The 25,708-nt window shown below is 41.5% G+C and overlaps 1 protein-coding gene across 1 annotated transcript in view; it reads left to right on the forward strand.

The window, feature by feature from the left end:
- The window catches only part of dnah2 (dynein, axonemal, heavy chain 2), a gene marked incomplete at both ends in the record, with an annotated part of 428,475 nt that overhangs the window by 155,012 nt on the left and 247,755 nt on the right, over positions 1-25,708 (forward strand). The window contains 3 exons of the mRNA XM_080450915.1: positions 736-839; positions 5,550-5,697; positions 12,323-12,405. Coding sequence (XP_080307041.1) covers positions 736-839; positions 5,550-5,697; positions 12,323-12,405 — 335 coding nt within the window. The remainder of the gene's footprint in view (positions 1-735; positions 840-5,549; positions 5,698-12,322; positions 12,406-25,708) is intronic.

Here is a 25,708-nt window from a genome sequence, read left to right on the forward strand (position 1 = left end):
TGTGTGACATTGTTGTATGTTGAAGTTTAAAATAGAGTGGTACTTTATAAAAAACAAAAAAACATAAAAAGGGGAAGTATGGACATGCAAGGTTTCTACCCAATATATATACACACATTTGTACTGTGTGTGTGTGTGTGTGTGTGTGTGTGTGTGTGTGTGTGCGTGTGCGTGTGCGCGTGCGCGTGCGTGCGTGTGCATAATAAACCGTCCAATTAAGTTGGGAGAGGGTTTCTGTACATGCTTGCTTTTGCTCTCCTTAAGCGCGCTTCCTTTAATTATTTACTGTCTACGTTTGTCTTCACTGTGTGTATGTTTTCCTGCTTTGTAAATAAATACTTAAATATACGTAAATAAATACTAAAACAATGCATTTGCAGTGCTGCTGTACATCACAGTCGCTACGTTTTGATCATATTCATGTTAAAGAACAGCAAAAGCACACTTTGTGATGAAAGAAAACCAAGTTCCCGCACAGGGAACAGAAATATTTTTAGCTAATAGAGATACTCCCCCCCCCTTTTTTTTTTTCTTTCTTTCCTGAAATGTAATCTGTGATGCACTGCAGAAAAATATGATGGTCCTCCCAAAAGTGTGTGGTGCAGGATTTTTGTATAATGGCATCGGAAAGTGCACAATTTCCTTCAAAATAGCCCTCTTGGGTGCTGTGTAGCATGTAGATGATGGCCCAGCCGTAATGGTCTGCATTTTTTTTTTTTGCGTGATGACACACAGGACAAGCAGTGGGAGATAGTGGATTTCTCCAGGAACAAGATTGAGCAGTTCAAGATGACCATCCCAGTCATTACCGACCTCCGAAACCCGGCCATGAGAGACAGGTACTGTATTATACCAGCCCCCTGTAAATGGACTTTTCCCTTTCATCTAACCCGTTTAGACCTGGAAAGAATCTGTGTCATTTTTTAGATCTCTTTGGCTGTTCAAAAAATAGCAGATATACAAGCTTGTAGATCTGCTGTTTTTGAAAAATTGTGAAAATGTGTGCAAATCTTTGAATATATATATTTTTTAAAGCAAACATTTGTAACTCAAATCTTTGCTTCTGGGGGGATTCTACAAATGTCTTCTAAATCCTAACAGGTTTTTTTTGTTTTTTAAACGTATGTTGCTATAATATCAATGGTTCCCAAACTTTTAATAATGTCAAGGACCCCCAACATTATATGTATTTGACCCCCATCTCAAAATATGTTGTTCCAATCCAGGGACCCCCCAGAAGCAAAGATTTGAGTAAAAAATGCTCGCTTTAAAACATATATTTTGCACAAATGTTCAGGATTCGAAAAGAATTGCAGATCTACTGTACAAGCTCATAGCGCGGCACTCGGTGCCGCGCTATGAGCTTGTATATCTGCTATTTTTGAATAGCCCAAAGAAATCTTAAAATGACACACAGATGCGTTCCCCGGATTTAATGGTTTAACTCATCATCACATCGCATTGGGCCAAACACTCAGAAAAAGGCCCTCCACACACACAGTTTATTGAGCTCCGAGACCTCAACGGGGCAGAAAATGCCTCTTCTTATCCACTTCTGCCTCAGATCTGGTGTTGAAAGTCGTCCTCTCCTCACTTCAAACACCGTGGGCCTGGCCGGGGTTCAGAAAGCACCGTGTCATTAGGAGAGATGATGACGAGAACATCTGGCAAATGACTAAAACACGGAGACATTCTGCGCTGCTGGTCCTATAGCATCATAGGCTCATTACTGTATACAGTCCAAGTCAGCTTATGGTCCCATGTGGATCTTTCTCCAAGGTCTTCTCTCTCTCAGCCTAATTTCCTCTCATCAGTGTCTGTGTGTACAGTAACGTCCTATCCCCCCCTCCACCCCCGCCCCCCCAGAGGACCGCTCAGCCCCCCCCCCCACCCCACCCCTGTCCTCAAGCCAATAGCTGGCGCCACCGCCACCGAGGAATGCGAGCGCTTCTACGGGAAAAAATAAATAAAAAAGATGATGGCACAAAACATTTTTTTTTTAAAGCAAAGAAAAGATGAAAAAAAAACTTTTCTAGAACAGTGGTTTTCAAACATTTTCATGTCAAGGACCACCCAAGGACCACCCAAATGAAATTTTTTTTGGCCGAGGACCCCCCCATCTGAAAATATGTTGTGCCACGGACTCTCCCGTACAAGTTTGTGACGTCAAAATGTTTCAAAAACACTTTTTCCCCCCAAACATTCCTTGAAAATAGCAAGTCTAATGTACAAGCTCACAACTCGTCGCGATATATAGCCAATTTATATACTGTAGGGCAGGGGTCTTCAACCTTTTCAGACCAGGGACCCCCAAACTGATGGGGTGATGGAGCAGGGACCCCCTACCTCGTAGGGTAGGGGGTAGGCCACCACATATATCGTATATTTATGTATAAAATTGTGTTTTATATGTATAAACATGAACAAATGGTTGCCTGGAGCCTGCTCCTACCCATAGGTTGTCCCAGTAGGTGTGCAAAAGACCTTTTCTTTCTCTACAAAATATGTATAAACATACCATGTTATTGTGCATTCAATACTAAGCTATTCAAATATGTCATGTTATGTTTAAAGACATATTGACATTTTTGAAAAATAAATTAACAAAAAGTTTTTAAACTTTTTTTTTTTTAATCAAACAATTTCGCGGACCCCCTGCAGTACCTCCGCGGACCCCCTAGGGGTCGCGGACCCCCTGTTGAAGACCTCTGCTGTAGGGTTTAAAGTGGTTAAACTGATTTTGATGCTATGTTAATTCATTTGGCTGGGGACCCCGTCAATGACCCCTAGGGGTCCCCAGACCCCACTTTTGAGAACCAGTGTTCTTAGAAACACCATCCCTTGTCCTGTCCTGTTCCGTCCCCTCCACGTCATCCAAATTGCTACGGACATCTCCAACTGTACAGTCGGGGTTTCGGCTCTGCAGAATAACTCGTTTTGACCAGGAGCCAAAAAGGTGGGCTCTGAATGACTGGTAACGGTGTTATAGGTCATAATATCGTCAGTTATGTCACCTTCTGAAAGAACCTACCTCAGGCCCTCTGTCCTCTGGGGAGAAGAAATGAAAATAAACAGGAGGATAACAAAAAAAGAATAGTGGGGCCTGAGTAAAATAGTTTTGTCCTTGGCTCCATGGCCGGTATGGTGCTAAGTGAATTGTAACCACCTAAAAGAAGGCCCTTCCTACTTCAGATGTAAACGCACGTATTGGTAGGTCTGACATATTGATATGTCTGGCTATAGAGCGTCGCAGTTCCCACCCACTTCCTGTTTTTTTTGGTGCCGGAAGAAAAAACTCAATGCATTTTTCCATTGACATTTCCAAAAATATTTATATCTATTAATTTAAGCCTCGAATCAAGCCATCACGAGATGACATGAATCATGACCATAAAACGTTTTTTTCTGTGATTTTTTTTTATTTTATATTTAATTATATGATATACTATATTTAATAAATACCCTTTGTTTTGCCGTTTTCAACAAAAAAAAAATCACAGAATCAAACGTTTATGGTCATGATTCATGTCATGTCATGATGGCTTGATTCGAGGCTTAAATTAATAGATATAAATATTTTTGGAAATGTCAATGGAAAAATGCATTGAGTTTTTTCTTCCGGCACCAAAAAAAACAGGAAGTGGGCGGGAACTGCGACGCTCTATATGCAAGACTTGGTGACCCTGGCTGAATTTGATATAGCATCAAAATCTTAGTTTAACCACTTTAACCCTATTTTATACTGAATTTTAACAACACAAATCTTCTCTGTGGGTGCCCCCTGGTACAAATCATTTTCAAATGTGAGTCCGTGGACAAATACGTATCAATTTGGGGGCGTCTGTCCCTGACATGTAAATGTTAGAGATCCACTGTGCTCATAGGTGATCCGTGGTTGTTGATGCGGGTAATGAGACATGGACGAGACATGGATGGCAGACAGTCTCGTCTCGTATTAACCCATTCAATCTGGGAACGCATCTCTATCGTTTTCGACTTCTTTGGCTATTCAAAAAATAGCAGATCTACAAGAGTGCCGCACTATGAGCTTGTAGATCTGCTATTTTTTTTTGGAGCTTGTAGATCTGCATTTTCTTTTTATCGTGAAAATTTGTGCAAACCTTTTTGAATATATATTTTTTAAAGCAAACATTTGTAACTATTTTTTTTGCTTCCGGTGAGGTCCCTGGAACAAAATATTTGACTTAATGTTCACTTTAAAAAATATATATTTTCACCAATTTTCACGATTTAAAAAAAAATAGCAGATATATGCAAGCTCATAGCGCGGCACTCGGTGCCGCGCTATGAGCTTGTATATCTGCTATTTTTTGAACAGCCAAAGAAATCTAAAAAATGACCAGAGATGCGTTCCCGGATCGAACGGGATAAACACATGGGGGCAAAAAGCGCGCGCTGTGCCTTGCGCTCGGTGTCAAGTGTGTCTAAGGTACCTGGGTCTCCAAGGGGCTTCTTGCCTTAGTGAAGAGGGAGTGTTTTGCTTTGATTAAAATGACTGGAGAACAGCCAGAGGGTGATAGCTGGCACAGTTGTCCCCCCCCCCCATCCCATCCCATCCCAATCCCGTATCCCATCCCATCCCTCCATCTCTCCCCCTCTTCAGTGCCAGCTGTCACTTACAGCCGTCAGTGTGCTAATGACGCTCCGTTAGGGAGCTTGTGCAGTGCAGCCATGCGTCTGTCATATAACCGTGCCCACATATCTCTCTCTATTCCTATATCTGTGCTCGTCCCAGCAGATGGCCTACTTCTGTACTCTTTGATGTTTTTGCGTGCGTGTGTTTGTGTGTGTACAGTACAGTGTTGATTTTGTCAACTTTTTTTCGTCGACTACCTTTTTTTCACTGACGAAAAATAAATGAATACAAATAAATATATTGACAATTTCGTCAACAAATAAAAACTAGACTAAAATGTTAGGGGCGGGTCTAGTGTAGAAGAGATCCAGTAGAACTAAAAGACAAGTCATTTTACGTTTGGTTGCGCTCGGGTGTTGCGCTCTGAAAATAGCCGATCTACAAGTAGATCGGCTATTTTCAGCATGCAACCAAGTGTAAAATCAGCCATTACGACGCCATCAAGTCACCGCCAAAATACATTTTAGTCGACTAAATCAACTGTACATTTAGTCGACTAAATCAACTGTACATTTAGTCGACTAAATCAACTGTACATTTAGTCGACTAAAATCAGATGATATTTAGTCGACTAAAACTAGAAAAAAACTAAAACATTTCAGGTGACTAAAATATGACTAAAACAAACCAAAAAATTGCTGTCAAAATCAACACTGCCTTGACCACACTCCACCTACCAAAAAGTTACCAAAATGTCCCCCAAATCACAATGTGAAGAAATGTGGAATATTCATGAAATACTTTAACGACACAAATCTTGTAGGATGTAGGATAGGTCCCTGTCACAAGATATTTTCAGATGGGTTTCCGCTGCAAAATCCATTAATTCCTTGACTTGTACTGTACTGAACTGAACTGAACTGAACTGAACTGAACCGTACTGTTTTTGCAGACACTGGCAGCAGGTGGGCCAGGAGCTGCAGAGCCCCTTTGAGCAGACGCTGACCCTGGAGAGCCTGATGGCTCTGGGCCTGGACCAACACACTGACTCCATCCAGGAGATCTCCACCTCCGCCAGCAAGGAGCTCACCATCGAACAGGTCTGTCTCCCTCTAGACCACTGTCTGCCACTCAGCTGTCTCCATGTCTAGCCTCGCTCTCTCTCTCTCTCTCTCTCTCTCTCTCTCTCTCTCTCTCTCTCTCTCTCTCTCTCTCTCTCTCTCTCTCTCTCTCTCTCTCTCTCTCTCTCTCTCTCCTACCTGTCTCCTGTTCTTTTTCTGTTCTTTATTATTTTTTTCATGTTTTTTTTTGCCTACAAGACGTCATGCACCTATAAGTGCACATCTGCTCTGTTACTGCCTGCCTTTTTTCCTTCCTTCCTTCTTTCTTTGCCTGCTGGGAAATGAAGCCTGTGTTTTGTCCCAGCCTTCACTAGTTATATACAGTATAGTCAACTAAAACTAAAGACTAAAACTATAACTATTGAAAGGGATTTTTTTTGTTTTGTTTTGTTGACTGAAACTTAAATAAAAACAAGGTATTTTTCCATTCCTAAAACTAAAATAACGTAGGCACTCGTAAAATGAATTAGAACTCAACTGAAATCAAACACCAAACAAACAAAAAAAAAATGAATTAAAAAAACAATGAATATCCACAAGTTTCCTATAGGGCGTTGTGGGCATCACTTCCTGTCGATTTCATTGGATATCATTGGATTTCGTTGGATTTCATTGGATCAAATCGTCAGGAAGTGATGCCCACAACGCCCTAGGAAACTTGTGGATAAAAAAAAAAAAAAATTATTAACATAATATTAAAACCTGGAACGCATCTATGTCACTTAAGATTTATTTGGCTATTCAAAAATAGCAGATCTACAAGCTCATGGCGCGGCACCGAGTGCCGCGCCATGAGCTTGTAGATCTGCTATTTTTTGAAAAATCGTGAAAAAATATGTTTTATCTTTTTTTCAAAATGTTTTTGAAAACATCTTTTGAATCGGCTTCAGGTCTTAATGGGTTAAAAAAGCTCCCACCCCCAAATGGCTTACAAATGTCCTCACCTCTCTTCTCATTCTCTCTCTTCCACTCTTTGCCTCCAAACCCTCCCTCCCTGGCTCTGTAACCCCCCGCGCCCCCCCCCCCCGTCCCCCCCCAGCCCTTTCACCAGGTCATCACCATTAGTGTTCACATTCTCCACGGTTAAGTTATTCATTTGACCCCCTCGCCGTCTCCGGGTACAGTGTGGTTCTCCAGGGTCAGTCACACGAGATTCTTGTTATGGTTACGAGGGGTCAGAGTTCTGAGTGGATATCCTTTCAAATTGTATTCACCCCGCAACCCTGAATTCTTCTGCGCACGTGTGTGTGTGTGTGTGTGTGTGTGTGTGCGTGTGTGTGTGTGTGTGTGTGTAAATGGCAAGAAAACGATTCAGGTTAAGGTTAAAGGAGGAGTTCACCCAAAAAATGACTTATTTTCTATCAATTGCACACCCTATGAAGCCTTGAATCCATGGATTATTTTTAGTTTTTGTCGCATTCCTAAGCTAATAATTTAATTCCTGTCTCCTACCGGCTAATGTATCCGGTAGGAGACACAAAGTAGATTATTTGTGTCTCCTACCGGAAATACACACGGTCATCAAATTATTGTCTTAGGAATGCCACAAAAACAAAAATAAATCCATGAAATCAAGGCTTCATGTGGTGTGTAATTGATAGAAAATAAGACATTTTTTGGGTGAACTCCTCCTTTAATATCAGACATTCGTTTCTTAGGGTTCTATATACGCCGGATCCATACTTACTTGTGCGCCAGTGTCATGCATTGGAAAATACGCGTTGTTGTGAGTTTGTAGATCTGCTATTTTCTCAAAAGGAATTTGGCTATTTCAGCTATTTTCAACGCTGTCCTAAAATGTTGATGTCCTCACAATAGTATAGCAAGACAACGCGTGTGTGTGTGTGTGTGTGTGTGTGTGTGTGTGTGTGTGTGTGTGTGTGTGTGTGTGTGTGTGTGTGTGTGTGTGTGTGTGTGTGTGTGTGTGTGTGTGTGTGTGTGTGTGTGTGTGTGTGTGTGTGTGTGTGTGTGTGTGTTAGAGAGCTCTGGACCTCATACATACACCATTAAAAGGCGTATCTTCGTATCAAAGCGTATGGGGGCTGCTGGGAATGATGAATGACTGCCAGGTGCTCGGGGTGCATGTGGTAATCATTCCAGGTAAAGGGCAGTTAGCGGGGGGACGCAGAAGGGTTAACCCATTAAGACCGGGAACGCATACCGTGTCACTTTAGATGTCTTTGGCTATATTAAAAAATTGCAGATATACAAGCTCATAGCGCGGCACCGAGTGCCGCACTATGAGCTTGTAGATCTGCTATTTTTGAGGGGAAAGAATAGTGAAAATGGGTGCAAATCTTTGAATATATATATATACATTTTTAATTCAAATCTTTGCTTCTGGGGGGGTCCCTGGAACAACATATTTTGGGATGGGGGGGGGGGGGATGTATATCATTTTGGGTGGTCCTTGACATGACAAAAGTTTGCGCACCACTGATATTATAGCAACATACGTAAATAACTAACAACAGTTGTAGAATCCCCAGAAGCAAAGATTTGAGTAAAAAAAAATCACTTTAAAAAACATATATATTCAAAGATTTGCACAAAACTTTCATGATTTTTCCAAAAAAATATATAGCAAAAATAATTGTCGATTTTTGAAAAAATAATTAATATCCCAAAGTATAAAATAATGGTTATAGCTATAAAAAAAAATCTAAAATGACACGGTATATGCGGTTCCCGGATTGAAAGGGTTAAGTAGCTGCGTCGGGGCCTTGGTATAGCCACGGCCCCCCAGCCCACCACACCACCGTGTAGCCTCTGGCGGGCCGGGGCAGCTCATCATAGCTTTATACCCTGTATACCCCCCCCTCCTCCTCCATGGGGCCTGTCTGTGTGTGGATGTGGATGAGGAGGTCTAGGGGGCGGGGCTGGGGCAGGCAGGCGTTGGTGGTGAGGAGGGGGAAATGGTAGACAAGACTTAACCCATTAAGTCCCGGAAAAGTATCTGTGCCACTTTTAGATTTCTTTGGCTATTAAAAAATAGCAGACAAATGAAAATGTTATGCAAATCTTTGAATATATATATTTTTTAAAGCGAACATTTTGAAATCAAATCTTTGCTTCTGGGGGGATTCTACAAATGTCTTCTAAATCCTAAACAGTTTTTTGAAAAAAAAACTTATGTTGCTATAATCAGTGGTTCTCAAACTTTTTTCATGTCAAGGACCCCCAAAATTATATGTATTTGGCCCGCGGACCCCCATCTCAATTTTTTGTTTCAGGGACCCCCCCAGAAGCAAAGATTTGAGTTAAAAATGTTCGCTTAAAAAAATATCTATATATTCAAAGATTTGCACATATTTTCAAGTTTTTCAAAAATCAGCAGATCTACAAGCTCATAGCGCGGCACTCGGTGCCGCGCTATGAGCTTGTATATCTGCTATTTTTGAATAGCCAAAGAAATCTTAAAATGACACAGATGCGTTCCCGGTCATAATGGGTTAATTTCCTCCAGACCAGAGCGCCGGCCCGGCCGGGGCCCGGGAGAGAGAGAGAGAGAGAGAGAGAGAGAGAGAGAGAGAGAGAGAGAGAGAGAGAGAGAGAGAGAGAGAGAGAGAGAGAGAGAGAGAGAGAGAGAGAGAGAGAGAGAGGCCACTGGGATGGAAGGGGGGGCTTGAAGGGCTTAATATGTGACTTACTGCTTGCCTGCACCTCTGTTTCCCCCTGCCATCATCTCCAAGGCTGAGCGGCGCAGGCTGTCTGTCTGTATGTCTGCCTGTCAGCTGTGGGTTCAAGCCCCCCCCCCCCACACACACACACACACACACACACACACACACACACAACCAGTGGTGGAAGAAGTACTCGGATATTTCACTTTAAGTAGCAGTACCACAATATAAAAAATACTCTGTTACAAGTAAAAAGGCCTGTGTTCAAAATATCACTTGAGTAAAAAGGACAAAAGTATTTGCATCAAAATATACTTACCTATAAAGTATATATATATATATATATATATATATATATATATATATATATATATATATATATATATATATAAAGTACTAAAATGTTTGAAAATAGCAGATCTACAAGCTCACAATGCGTCGCGTTGTGAGCTTGTAGATCTGCTATTTTCAAGTAGCCGATGTATTGAAAATTGGAAATACTCCAGTAAAGTAAAAGTACCTCAAAATTGTACCTCAAGTACTTGAGTAAGTGTACTTAGTTACTTTACACCTACTGCACACAGCCCCCCCCCCCCCCCGACCCTTTTCTCTCCCTGCCCCACAGAGGCCCGGCTAGCTCGGCCCGCCGGCTAGCTTGCGGAGCTTTAAAACATCAACACAGATTTAGTGTGTGAACGGCAGGCGGCCTCGGGGGGGGGGGGGGGAACCAGAGGTGTGAGCGCGAGTCAGAGCGTCAAGATGGGATGGTTCCCCCCCCCCGGACAAGATGCAAGAAGCAAGTTGCTTCAAGTAACTTTGAAGCTTCAAAATCCAAGTTGAGCTAACTTCAGCTGCAAAAGCTGCAAAACGGCAAAGTGTTGTTTAATCCATTAAAGGACGACTTCACCGCTTTTCAACCTATCTTCATATAATAGGTCCTCACTAATAGACCGCCGAAGTCTGACGTCATTTACACATCCTTTGTTTGTCTACCTGGTTCGCAGTTTTCCACCCCCGTTCTGAATCCCATAGACGTATTTAATATCGCGTCAAATAAGAACTGTGTTCCAAAAATAAACAAATGACCCCGGCGGGTTGACTCTTATGGATATGAAGCATCAACTGACGGTGAGAAAACGCTAATGTTACTTCCGCCGAATTAGTTACATTTTCGCCAGAAACAGACTGTATCAAATATAAGTGACTGACTATCATAAACGATAAAGAACCTCCTCCCTGACAATAACGCCGACACGCGGTGTTTATTTTTGGACCACAATTCTTATATGAGACGATTCTAAGATGACCCAATGTTATTCTCCATAGAGAAATTACTTCCGCAAACCTGGGGATGAACGAGTCACGTCAGGACTTCGGTGCTCTATACTCATGAGAAAATGGTACCATTTTTTTCTACTCGGTCTGTGTCTCAGAGGAGGGCTGTGGACAGTTCAGAGTCCCGTCTACCAGTGACATCAGTGGGGAATCCAAGCTAATAGAAACTGCAGGCTTTCTATTCCTGGAAAGTTGCGATGCAATAAAAGAAGCCATTGTTCTCGTGTTAATAAAAATCTAAATAAAAAATATGAAATCTTGTTGAAAAAAAAAATCATGCCTAATGATGATGTCACTGGTAGACGGGTTTCTGGACTGTCCACAGCCCCCCTATGAGACACAGACCAAGTAGAATTTTTTTTTACCATTTTATCATGAGTATTAGTGAGGACCAATTATATGAAGATAGGTTGAAAAGCGGTGAAGTCGTCCTTTAAGAACGGGAACGCATATCTGTGTCATTTTAAGATTTCTTTGGCTATTTTTGAAAAATCGTGAAAACTTGTGCAAATCTTTCAATATATATATATTCTTTTTTAAGCGAACATATGTACAATATTTTGTTCCACAGACCTCCCAGAAGCAAAGATTTGAGTTACAAATGTTTGCTTTGAAAATATATATATTCGAAGATTTGCACACATTTTCATGATTTTTTAAAAAAAACAGCAGATCTCCAAGCTCATAGCGCGGCACTCGGTGCTGCGCTACTGTACGTCATCAAGCTCGTACAACAATTAAACAGCAGTGGGAATGAAACGAGCACACGCACAACCTCGCCGCTTCGCCCTTCAGATTGTCCGCGCCGCCCAACTAGTCGCTCGCCGTCGCCAAATGACTTACTAGGCGTGTCAATCGCTGCCTGTCTGAAAAGCCCTTTACCCAGATCAGATATTTAACAGTGGAAACGTTTAAAACCAAGAAATCTTGTGAAACGGGTATGGTGATTACAAACTCTAAAATGTATTAAGCTGTTAAGATAATCAGGCAATTTCTTAAGCAAGGCTAAAAACAGTGCAGTGTTCGATGATGGCCAACAAACCTCATTCATCATTCCTCATTCATCATTCCCAGCAGCCCTCATACGCTTTGATACGCCTTTTAATGGTGTATGTATGAGGTCCAGAGCTCTCTCTAACACACACACACACACACACACACACACACACACACACACACACACACACACACACACACACCACAAAGGTTGTATTGCTGCTATACTATTGTGAGGACATTTTAGGACCGTGTTGAAAATAGCTGAAACAGCCAAATTTAGTTGGAAAAAATTGCAGATCTACAAACTCACAACAACGCGTATTTTCCGATGCATGACACCGGCGCACAGCTAAGTATGAATCAGGCGTATATTAGAAAGTAAGAAAACCAGGGCTGAGTGGTCGACTGTATGGAGTGGCTTTAGTGTGGAAGGAGCAGAGCGTATGTAAATGATATCGCCATAATCTAAAACTGTAATCTCTCTCTCTCTCTCTCTCTCTCTCTCTCTCTCTCTCTCTCTCTCTCTCTCTCTCTCTCTCTCTCTCTCTCTCTCTCTCTCTCTCTCTCTCTCCACTGGCCTGCTCTCCAGTGAACCTGTGTCATACGTCTGGTAACGTTCTCCTCTTTGGCTTTGATATCTCACACAGGACCTGGAGGGCATCTCCAAGACGTGGGAGGAGGTCTCCCTGGACATCACACCTTACAGAGACCAGGGTCACCACATGCTGAGGTGAGAAGAGAACCCACCAACCCCGCAGGCACCGCGCCGCGCGGGGGGTTTAGGGGGAGGTCAGGGGGTCGTGATGGAGGCAGCTCGTCGGTTTACAAAGCCGTAGAGGGAAATCAGGTGATCATGGGGTCATGTTAAAGCCTCTCTCTTATTGGCTCTGGGCTCAGACGAAGGTCTTTGTCAATGGGAGGCTTTGAATATCAGTCAAGGTAGGCAAGGAATGTTTTGTACGTTTTTCAACGTGGCGTGCCTATTTTGGCCATGTCATTATAGGCAGAAATCTTGAAGTCAATTTCAAAAAATGAAAAAAAAAGAATTCATTAACACATTAACCGCCAAGAACGTAGTCCTACGGTCCGTTAAATCCAACTGTTAAGCGCCGAGACCGTAGCCCTACGGTCCACGGTCTTTTCGCGCTATTCACTTCCGGGTTCACTTTCGGAATTTTTTTGATCCACTTCCGTTTCCGGTTTGATGACCGGAAATAGAATTATTTGGGATCCGGTTTTGACGATCACGTCCGCTCTCGTTCTACAGACGAAACTGAAACTCAATTCTCTTCCTGTAGTTTTTTCTCCTCGCATTTCACTGTTTAACGTAATCCGCTCTAACTACAACATGGATACCCCGTTTGACACGTGGTCTTCACTGGGAGATACAGTGGGATGTCGTGGATGTAAACAGACCTTGTACGGCTCAATCTTAAGGATTTTAACAAGATCTATGGCGACATGAAAAAAACAAAAAAACAACAAAAACACCTTGGCACTGGTGAGTACATTATGAGATTAACCTCTGGCGGTCGATGTGTTCTTAAAAAAAAAAAAATTGGCCATTTTTGCTATTCGCCGTACAATGAAGTATGATGAGACCCACTGTGGTGTCGGGTTACAGGGAGTGCTTGTTTTGTCTTGTCAACGGCTCTGATTCACATTGGGTGTGTGATGTTGAACCTCATAATGCATGCCCTGCATCAAACCTGTTTGTTGTCAGTGAGTGCTGATCTGAAAACCAGATTTTTTTTATTAACCCATTTTTGGGCAGGAACCCCTATTTGTAACTATACCTTTCAGGACGGGAACCCCTTTTGGGGTTCCTGTTGCTATGTACAGTATATAGAAACATACATTTGTTGTAATTTTTGAACAAATATTTTAAGTTTTTCAGAAAACTTAGGTCAGGATTTAGAAGGCGTTTTTAGAATCGGCCTCAGTGTCTAGATGGGTTAAAACTCTGTATGAATTATTTGGAGACATTGCAAAGTGCAAGAAACTACCAGGATATTCACGGGTAATAAGCTTCAAAAAGTATCAGCCCAACAAAACCAAAAAACATGTTTGTTTTTTGTTCTCCCTCTCAAACACAAAGTGAGAGTGATCATCATTCATCATACAGAACTCCTCTACCAAAAAGTCTCTCTGCCAGTCCTATTACAAACTGTTCTTTTGCACCATAAATCCCCCACGGAACGCCATTGACACCAATCTACAAATAAACACACCTCGGTGCTGTCTGGTGGAAAACCTTGTATGTCCAAAACCGGCTATTCAAAAATAGCAGATATACAAGCTCATGGCGCGGCACCGAGTGCCGCGCCATGAGCTTGTAGATCTGCTATTTTTGAAAAATCGTGAACATTTTTGCAAATCTTTGAATATATATATTTTTTAAAGCCAACATTTGTAACTCAAATCTTTGCTCCTGGGGGGGTCCCTGGAACTAAATATTTTGAGATGGGGGGGGTCCGCGGCCAAATACATATCATTTTGGGGGTCCTTGGACATGAAAAGGTTTGAGAACCACTGGCGTAAAGAACATACGACGTCGAAATATGGAGATAAAAGGTTTCTGCCCGACAGCAAACAACATGCCCATCCTCCCACTCCTCCTGCGTTTGCACAGACAGACACACACACGCACACACACACACACACACAAACACACACACACACACACACGCTGGTGCCAGATCTGGACGGGGTTGGGTCTCTTGCCCGCTCCGCCTACGAGATTCAATTATCAGCGGTAATTCCGTATCACACGCGCGGTCACAGCGCAGCGCTCTCGCCAAAGCGGGGACACAAACAAGCAAGGACACAGTCGCAGCATGGCTCCACCCACTGCCTCATTATAGCTCGTGCCCTCAAGTAACAGATTTGTCCTTAATTGGAAAGTTGTCCTAATTGACTTTAGCTAATTTATGGATTAGATTATTTTTACCCTCGCGCCTAATTGAACCATAACTTTCATGTGGTTCCCGTGCCGGCCGGGCTGTGAGGATAATTGGCTCCGAGCGCTGCGCTGTGTGTGTGTGTGTGTTTGTGCGTGCGTGTGCGTTTGTTTTTTCTGTGTGTGTGTGTGTGTGTGTGGAAGGTTTTGCACCATCACATTCAGTTATGTACAGCATCCATATCTGGAGCCAATCCAATAAAGGGAGGTGTGGAGCAAAGCAACGCTGCTACACCTGAGTGGGGATAAACAGCGTTGGCGTCAGGCTGATGAAGTGTGGCGCTCTGGGGTCGCCAGACCCAGAGGCGGCATTTCAGGGAGAAAGAAAAAAATAGGGGCAAAAAAAGGTTATCGCTTAAAAGGATCCCTGGCTAATGAGCCTTACATATATCTTAATGCATTATAATTGCCCACTATAACTAAAATGTTAAATTAAAGACACCTTACATAATTTATTTATTTTGCAATAAAATGCGCACCCCCGTGCGCGGGGAGGGGGGGCATCCATTACAGATTCTGATTTGCCCGGTCAACATTATCAAGCAGGCTACGAGGGTGCCGTCTTCATTCATGTTTGCGCTGACTGCGGTTTGACTGCGGTTTGTTGTTGTCTGAGAACCATCCACGATGGTTGGTGCACCGGTATGATCGGTCCGCTTGAAACTCGTCCAGTGAGAAACGTTCTGCGGTGCAAAAATAGGTATTTTTCTGTAATGAATTATTTGAAATTCACACGATAAAGTCCCGGCCCTAATATATATATAGTTTATATTTACGTTTTTAGGCACGGGACGGGGCTTTTCGAGACAGGTTTTTTTTTACGCAAGGCGCTCCTCCTCGCGAGGAGGGGGGGGAGGAGGAGGAGGGACTTTGATGCGAGGCGGCGAGAGGAGGAGGAGGAGAAGGCGCGAGGCGGGGCTTTGATGCGACCTGGCTTTTGTTGTTCCCCCCACATAGCAACCAGGAAGCTACGCTTAACAAATGTTAAAAGCCAGAACACAATAAAATTATCTTAACACAGTCATGCTTTCAATAAACCAAATTGCATGCGTGCGTGCACATGCATGCACGTTCATGTCTATGCACGTCTATGCACGTAGTGTGGCTTGCATTGCCCTCTAGTGTTGGTTCTACAGAATTGCCTGGGGGGGCAGTGAAAACGAGCGCTCCTTTTTCAATTTCCCTGGAATGCCAATTTCCCTGTAACATATATATATATAGAGAAATAAATTCGGGGTCCTTGGCATGGAAACGTTTGAGAACTACTGGTTTAGAAGGCATTTGTAGAATCGGCCTCAGGTCTTAATTAATGGGTTTAATTGCTGTTTGTCCCCAGGACCCCTAGGGGGTCCCCAGACCCCACTTTCAGTCACTAAGTGTAATACAGATGCATTCATCCTAGCAGCATATTGTGTTGGTGGTGTGTGTGTGTGTGTGTGTGTGTGGGTATGCAGATTTCACTGTTCCCCTGGGCGAGAGAGAGAGAGAGAGGGAGAGAGAGAGAAGTGCAAAAGAAGGGAACGAGAGGATTATGGTTGAAAAGCTCAAGCTTTTAAGAGTCCCGATAAGCACTGACCTTTAAATTCCGTGGCTCTTACAAATATCTGGGACATGATAGCACTTTTAATGCAGCCCACGGACGTGTGTTAGACAGCCATTTATCCCGTTAAATCCGGGATACGCATCTGTGTCGTTTTTAGATTTCTTTGGCCATTCAAAAATATCTAAGCTATGAGCTTGTAGATCTGCTTATTTATTTTTTTAAGATCTTGAAAATGTGTGCAAATCTTTGAATATATACTGTATATACATTTTAACTCAAATCTTTGCTACTGGGGGTCCCTGGAACAAAATATTTTGAGATGGGGGGGTCCGTGGACAAATACATATCTTTTTGGGGGTCCTTGACATGAAAAAAGTTTGAGAACCACTGATATTATAGCAACATACGTTTTTTTCAACAACATTTGTAGAACCCCAAGAAGCAAAGATTTGAGTTAAAAATGTTCGCTTTAAAAAACATATTCAAAGATTTTCGATTTAAAAAAAGGAATAGCAGATCTACAAGCTTGTATGTCTGCTATTTTTGAATAGCCCAAAGTATAAAATAATTGTTATAGGTATAAAAAAAATCTAAAATGACACTGTAAGTGTTCCTGGGTTGAAAGGGTTAAGCAAGTTCCTAGCATAATGTTGCTATCGTTGTGAGAATCCCTCCCTTGCATGCGTTTGAGCACAGGGTCCATATGGCCATGCGTTCTGTTCTGTCCCATGGCTGGAGATAGTGTTTCCATTCTTTTGGCCTTTTCTCCTCAACATGGCTCTCCCTCCCTCGCTGCTGGGAGATCTAGCCAGAGGCATATGGCTGCTGTTGTTACGATGATGATGATGATGCCTGACTACACAAGGATGTTTTTGATTCTGTGGGATACAGTTTAGGAAGTACAGTAGTACTTAGATTAGTTTTTTACTAAGTAAAAGTATCAATACCACTATTATAAAAATGTTCAAATGTTACTTAACTGAAAGTATAAAAGCATTGGCATCAAAATATAGTTACAGTACCAAAGTAAAAGTAGGCTATTTAAAAAAATATATATATATAGTATAACATAAGGCTTTAAGTAGTTCATATTTTGTATTAATAGTCTGCATCTGCAAAGTAACTTACTGTAACTGTAAGGTTTTCAAAATGTTTAGTGGAGTAAAAAGTACAGCATATATGCCTCTGAGTTGGAGTGGAGTACAAGTATAAATAAGGACATACTCAAGTAAAGTAAAAAAGTACCTCAAAAGTGTACCTCAAAAAGTACAATAATTAAATATACTTTCCACTGCTGCTGCTGCTGCATTTAGCACTGTCTTTGTTTTGATGATGATGATGATGATGATAACACACAAGGTCATGTTTTATTGTGTGGGTTGTATTTCATGTGTTCCAGTATTCCACACACGTACGGCCCAGTTCATTTCTAGCTCTACTAGCAGCGGGACTCTAAGGATGCCAGGGTCGGCCTGTTGGTCCGTCCGTCTGTCCATCCATCCTCCACTTTGGAGCCAAACAGTTAGTTATGTCATCTGCCCTGTGTGTGTGTGTGTGTGTGTGTGTGTGTGTGTGTGTGTGTGTGTGTGTGTGTGTGTGTGTGTGTGTGTGTGTGTGTGTGTGTGTGTGTGTGTGTGTGTGTGTGTGTGTGTGTGTGTGTGTGTGTGTGTGTGTGTGTGTGTGTGTGTGTGTGTGTGTGTGTGTGTGTGTGTGCACGGTGTAAAGGGAGGCTGACATGTGTCAGGGATGAAATCGCTGTATAGTCTCTCCTCGGGCTGTCAGCCTGTTAGGAGGTATCAGTGGTGGAAGAAGTACTCAGATTCCCCCCCCCGCCCTCCCCCCCTTTTTTTCATGAAGTAGAAGTACAGTAGCAATACCACAATGTAGATTGTGGTATCACATAATTCTGCATAGCAACACTGATACATCTGGTGACATCTAAATTCAATGAATGGGCTACAACTAATGTGATAATAGAGAAAACAAAAAGAGTGTACAAATGGAACCAAATGGACCCTTACGCGTCTGTAACTCAGAGAGTGTACACATGGAACCAAATGGACCCATACGCGTCTGTAACTCAGAGAGTGTACAAATGGAACCAAAGGGACCCTTACGGGTCTGTAACTCAGAGAGTGTACAAATGGAATCAAATGGACCCTTACGGGTCTGTAACTCAGCGAGCGTTAAAATGGAACCAAAGGGACCCTTACGGGTCTGTAACTCAGAGAGTGTTCAAATGGAACCAAATGGACCCTTACGGATCTGTAACTCAAAGAGTGTACAAATGGAACCAAATGGACCCTTACGGGTCTGTAACTCAAAGAGTGTACAAATGGAACCAAAGGGACCCTTACGGGTCTGTAACTCAGAGAGTGTTCAAATGGAACCAAATGGACCCTTACGGATCTGTAACTCAAAGAGTGTACAAATGGAACCAAATGGACCCTTACGGGTCTGTAACACAGAGAGTGTACAAATGGAACCAAATGGACCCTTACGGGTCTGTAACTCAGAGAGTGTACAAATGGAACCAAATGGACCCTTACGGGTCTAACTCAGAGAGTATACACTACACTACACTCTCTGAGTTATGGGGGAAATTAAAAAAGTTTGAGAAGCATTCTTTTAGCCCCTGCATTGAATTTAGATTTCCCCAGACATATCAGTAGGTGGACATCTCTACTACATGCCAACTCCTCTGGCCCACCGGCTTTCCAGCAGGCCTCCACCTGGCCCACACGCACATCGCACACGCAAACGCACACACACACACACACACACACACACACACACACACACACACACACACTGATGAGAATAGAGACGTAAAGCAATGGCGGAAAAGGTGTGTGTGTGTGTTTGTGCATGGAGAGAAATAGCAAGTGTTGAAATAGACAGATGCAGGAAAAACAAGGTGGTAAAATAGAGAGAAAGTGACATGTTTGGGAATAGGATGCTGAGAGGAGAGGAGGAGGAGGAGGGCAGCTGTGGTAGAATAACAGAGAGGAGTGAGAGAACAGCTTCATCAAGACGAAGAGCAACAGGATGTCGTCCAGTAAGACAATGTTCCGTTCGGCTGTAACGGAAAATGATTTCCACCTTCAACTTAATCGCTCATTGTCCTCCATTATGTTATGCAAATCATCGCTGCCACCAGTGGTGGAAAAAGTACTCAAATTCTTTACTTAAGTAAAAGTACCAATACTGCAATATAAAAATACTCTGTTACAAGTAAAAGTCCAGAATTAAAAATTTACTTTAGTAAAAGTACAAAAGTATTGGCATCAAAATGTACTTAAAGTACCAAAAGTAAAAGTACTAAATATTTGAAAATAGCCGATCTACAAGCTCACAACGCGTCGCGATGCGATGCGTTGTGAGCTTGTAGATCTGCTATTTTCAAATAGCCTAGGTTTAAAATAGGTTTAAAGTGGTTAATGTATGTTTCATTATATCATAGTTTATATCTGAAAAGTAACTAGTAACTAAAGTTTTCAAGTAAATGTAGTGGAGTAAAAGTACAATATTTGCCTCTGAGATGTAGTGGAGTAGAAGTAAAAGTATTGGAAATTGGAAATACTCAAGTAAAGTACAAATACCTCAGAATTGTACTTAAGTACAGTACTTAAGTAAATGTACTTAGTTACTTTACACCACTGGCTGCCACCATATCTTCTCCCCCAATTCACTGATCTGCAAGCTCACAACTGGTCGCGTTTGGACAGGTTGTGAGCTTGTAAGATCGGCTATTTTCACTGAATGTTGGCCCCAGAATAAATGGATAGATGTTTATGGTGGTCACCGCATGAAAACACAACGAAAAACGTCGTTCGGCAGCAGTCCGCTCCCACCGAGTGCTATGAGCTTGTAGATCTGCTATTTTTTTTGAAAAATCGTGAATATTTGTGCAAATCTTTGAATATGTATATATATATTTTTTTTGAACGAACATTTTTAACTCAAATCTTTGCTTCTGAGGGATTCTACAAATGTCTTCTAAATCCTAACAGTTTTCTGAAACATTTATGTTGCTACAGTATCAGTGGTTCTCAAAAATGGCAAGGACCCCCCAAAATGATATGTATTTGTCCGCGGACCCCCCTTCCAGTGGTGGTAAGTAACTAAGTACATTTACTTAAGTACTGTACTTAAGTACAATTTTGAGGTATTTGTACTTTACTTGAGTATTTCCAATTTCCAATACTTTTACTTCTACTCCACTACATCTCAGAGGCAAATATTGTACTTTTACTCCACTACAATTATTTGAAAACTTTAGTTACTAGTTACTTTTCAGATATAAATTATGATATAATGAAACATACATTAACTACTTTAAACCTATTTTAAACCTATGCTAATTGAAAATAGCAGATCTACAAGCTCACAACGCGTCGCATCGCGACGCGTTGTGAGCTTGTAGATCGGCTATTTTCAAATATTTAGTACTTTTACTTTTGGTACTTTAAGTACATTTTGATGCCAATACTTTTGTACTTTTACTCAAGTATTTTTTTTTATTCTGGACTTTTACTTGTAACAAAGTATTTTTATATTGCAGTATTGGTACTTTTACTTAAGTAAAGAATTTGAGTACTTTTTCCACCACTGCCCCCTTCTGACAATATTTTGTTCCAGGGACCCTCCCAGAAGCAAAGATTTGAGTTAGAAAATGTTACAAGCTCATAGCGCGGCACTCTGTCCCGGTCTTAATGGTTAAGCACATGACTACCAGCCCAACACCATTAGAAGAGCTGGAGACAGCACCTCAACATCACTTATTTATTTACTGTGGCTTTTCAACGTTCAAAACAATGCTGGACAAGCTGAGCCTTATGGGTAAGCTTTTAAGACCGGGAACGCATCTGTGTAATTTTTTTAGATTTATTTGGGCTATTCAAAAATAGCAGATCTACAAGCTCATAGTGCGGCACTCGGTGCTGCGCTATGAGCTTGTAGATCTGCTATTTTCGAGAAAAAAACGTCCTTGAGCAAAGAGAAAGTTGTTGTTTTGACAGAGATGCATAATTACGTATGGATGGTTATAGTAATTTTTTTATTGAATTGTACCGTTAGGTCACTTAGGTGAGGAAGAGCTATTACTGTACATGAAAAACCAAACTATGTTTAGGCTTTATTTTTCCATTAGATTATATTAATGTTTTAGAGATACTGTACAATAAGACCTTTATTGATCCCACGAGGGAAATTCGGTCGCCAAAGGCAGCACAACAGTTAGTTTCAGGGCAAGAAAGGTACTGTAGATACAGCAGGGTAAAATACGTCACACTCAGAAGAAACACCATGAATAATGAACACTATACACCTTCAACAGTATGCATTATGCAGGACAAAAACAAATAAGAGTACACACAGTAAGCATGCTGGATAGATGTTACCTCATTGCAGTGGTGGAAAAAAAGTACTCAAATGTTTTACTTTAGTAAAAGTATCAATGTTGCAATGTAGAAGTACTCTGTTACATACAAGTAAAAGTCCGGAATTCAAAATGTACTTAAGTAAAAGTACAAAAATATTGGTATCAAAATGTACTTAAAGTACCAAAAGTACTCAAATGTTTGAAAATAGCAGATCTACAAGTTCAGAACGCGCCACGATGCAACGCCTTGTGAGCTTGTAGATCAGCTATTTTCAAATAGTAAATAATGTATAGAATAGGGCTAAAGTGGTTAATGTATGTTTTATAATGTAATGTATATCTGCAAAGTAACTAACTAAAGTTTTCAAATAATTGTAGTGGAGTAAAAGTACAATATTTGCCTCTGAGATGTAGTGGAGTAAAAGTACAATATTTGCCTCTGATATGTAGTGGAGTAAAAGTACAATATTTGCCTCTAAGATGTAGTGGAGTAGAAGGAAAATTATTGAAAATTGGAAATACTCCAGTAAAGTAAAAGTACCTCAAAATTGTAAATGTGCTTTGTTACTTTACACCACCGCCTCATTGTAATGTTACTTCGGAGCTAATTCTATTGAACGAGCTGAGAGACCATCGTGTGCCTCTGTCTATTGCCGACAGACAGACAGACAGACAGTTAGACAGACAGACGGACAGACGATCTTCCTTCCTTCCTTTTATTAGCATCAATAAAAGCAAACCATTAAAAACGCCAACGTGGATCAATACACAAAAAGGGCGACGCTTGTTTCCATTATGGTCCACTTAAAACACTTACCACCCCAACCAACAGACCAAGCAAACAGTGCACACTGTTAAATGTATATCATATAATATAAAATACTAATAGAAATAGTTTGCTTTTAGGTCTGATATTTTTGCTATTCGTCATACGATAAAGTATATATATGGCTTAACCCATTAAGACTGGGAACGCATCTGTGTCATTTTAACACATCAGGTGCCAGCATTTTTTCATAACAACTTACGTTGGGTGCCAGCATTCTCCCCATTGACTGCGCTTTGCTGTTTAAAGCTCTAGACTCCACGAGGAGCAAATCCATGTAAAAAAAAACATCCATTCATGTTGCGCGATGACCCTGGCTACAGCCTGGAACGATAACATTTCACTCGCGAGTTACAATGGGGGGGGATCGCGCATCGCGCATGACCGGTTTTCCCCACCGGAAACAGATTCGGAGATATAGGTGTTTTAAAGAAGGAAATAGACAGGAAGTGGATGGCAGCCATGTTTTTTTTCCCGGTGATCTATCTGGCCTATCCTTCTCAAGATCACAATGGGTACTCCCAGAGCTGCTCTAGCCCCGCCCGTGTGGAGAAAAACGAAAAAAACAAAAAGACATATTTCACGGTCTGGACCGTGTTCGGCACCGGACCGCTACTCTGCGCAAACACGGTTCAGACCGTGTTTGGCACCCGATGTGTTAAGATTTCTTTGGTTATTCAAAAATAGCAGATCTACAAGCTCATGGCGCGGCACCGAGTGCAGCGCTATGAGCTTGTAGATCTGCTTTTTTTTTTTTATTGTGAACATTTGAGCAAATCTTTGAATACCGGTATATATATTTTTAGCGAACATTTGCTTCTGGAGAAGCAGTTAATTTTTTTTTCTTCCAACGTATGTTTTCTTGTGGTGCTCAAACTTTTTCATGTCAAGGGCCCCCCAAAATGATACGTACTTGGCTGCGGACCCCCATCTAAAAATATGTGTGTGTCCCCACAGAAGCAATTACAAAAATGTGCAAAAAGAAATCAGGATTTTAAAAAAAATTGCAGATATATCTGTATATCTGCTATTTTTTGAATAGGCAAATAAATCTTCTAATGACACAGATGCGTTCCCGGTCTAAAAAGGTTAAGTAGTTAATAACAAAGTTGATATTGAATTATACCATCCCTTCATGAGTTTCTCTGCAGTTCTCTCAGCAATCATATATAGAACCTACTGTATATTGGATGTCAGTACATCAATGTTTATAACAATTACACTGGATAAATGCCACAGAAGTGAATGCAATTTCTTTGTGAGAGAGACCGCACAAGTGTGCGATATGAAACAAACAGGCAGGATATGAATCATGTGAGGGAAATCGATGAGGAAGCCGCCGGGAGGACGCTGTGAGGACAGCAGAATGATAGAGAAGAGACTCTCTCGCTCCTCGGGTGTCAATCTCATCTCTTCCTATTTATAGAGGCTCAGGGAGTCTGATCCTCCACCTGAAACTATATCAGAAGTACTCGGATTTAGTTTTACGCAAGTACTGTACAAGTAGCAATACCACAATAATTGAAATATTCTGCTACGAGTAAAAGTTTTGACATTTTTACTTCAGGTAAAAAAAGAGTACACAAGTATTGGCGTCAAAATATACCTACAGCAGTGGTGGAAAAAGTACTCTAATGTTTTACTTAAGTAAAGAGTATCAATACTGCCACGTAGAAATACTCCGTTACAAGTAAATGTCTGGAATTAAAAATTTACTTGAGTAAAAGTACAAACGTATTGGTATCAAAATGTACTTAAAGTACCAAAAGTAAAAGTACCATAATGTTTGAAAATAGCAGATCTACAAGCTCACAATGCGTCACGATGTGACGCATTGTGAGCTTGTAGATCGGCTATTTTTGAATAGCCGAAGAATAGAATAGGGCTTAAGTGGATAATGTATGTTTTCTAATAATATAGTCAAATCTGAAAAGTAACTAGTAACTACAACTGTCTAATAGTGTAGTGAGGTAAAAAAGTACAATATTTGTTATGAGATGTATAGTTGAGCAGTAGAAGTATACAGTAGCAAGAAATGGAAATACTCAAGTAAAGTAATACCTTGAAAATGTTACTTTGTTTGTGAATGCAATCTTATTTTAACCTATCAGTATGGTAGAGTATGTTAATACAATATAACTATTGGTCTCTCTGCTCTTATATTGAGTCATTCAGATCCTGTGTCTAGGTTAGACACGACCGTTGACACGATCCTGTGTCTGGTTTGACAGACCTGAAGGTCAAAATAAAGATTCTCCCCAGAGCAAGCAGGCAGGCTCTACTAGCTCAGTGGCGATCATTTCAGAACTTGCACAGGAGACCCGCGTTCAAATCCAGGGTAGGAAACAGGAAAGTTACAGTACTTTAAATGTACTTACAGTACATTAGTTACTTTGCACCACTTTGCTCGGGTGTCAGTCTCGTCTCTTCTCTATTTTTAGAGGCTGGGGGGAGGGGGGGGGGGGGGGAGCGTGTTCTCCATCTGGAACTATCTCTCCTCTGTCATCGTCACTCTGTCATGGTCTTTCGCTGTCTTTCATTCTCCATCATGGCCTCTGTCGTCGACTGTCTCTCCTGTCTTTGAGTCTATATCTCTCTCTGTCTGTCAGACCTGTCAGAGAATAGAATTCTCCTGCCTGATAACTCTTTGTCTAACACGCGAATGGACACCCGCCTCGTCCCCGGCTTTGGTGGAAAGTAACAAAGTATACGAGTATGTTTACTCAAGTACCGTACTTATCCACTTAAACGAGCCCTCAGTCCCTCGGGACTCTATACTAGTGTATTTTCTGTTTTCGCTTCACTGAAAATAGCCCATCTACAAGCTGTCCAGACGTGTCCAGATTGGCTTGTAGATTGGCTATTTTCCTGTGAAAGTTTCCCTAATTGATGATGTCACTGGTAGGCAGGTTTGATGAAATGATGCCAATTTATAATGAGCATTAGTGTGGACCGATTATGAAAATAGGTTGAAGAAAAAAAAAAGGGGGGGGGGGGGGGGGATTATCTCCTCTGTCATCGACTTTCACTGTCTCTCATCCATCATGATTTCTGTGTTTGACTGTCTATCTTGTCTTTCTCTCTCTCTCTCTCTCTCTCTGTCTCTCTCTCTCTCTTTCTCTCTCTCTCTCTCTCTCTCTCTCTCTCTCTCTCTCTCTCTCTCTTTGTCATATCTGTCAGAGATTAGAATTCCCTCCCTCCTAACTCTTTGTCTTAACACTCGCCTGGTGACACTCGCCTCAGCTCCAGTTATAGGGCTGTCGCCTTCGTGACATTTTACTTGACGATTAATTTTCACACAAAATGATTGAACAATTTAATT

The sequence above is a fragment of the Gymnoscopelus braueri genome (genome assembly GCF_963280865.1).
Source record: "Gymnoscopelus braueri genome assembly, chromosome: 15".
NCBI lineage: Eukaryota > Metazoa > Chordata > Actinopteri > Myctophiformes > Myctophidae > Gymnoscopelus > Gymnoscopelus braueri.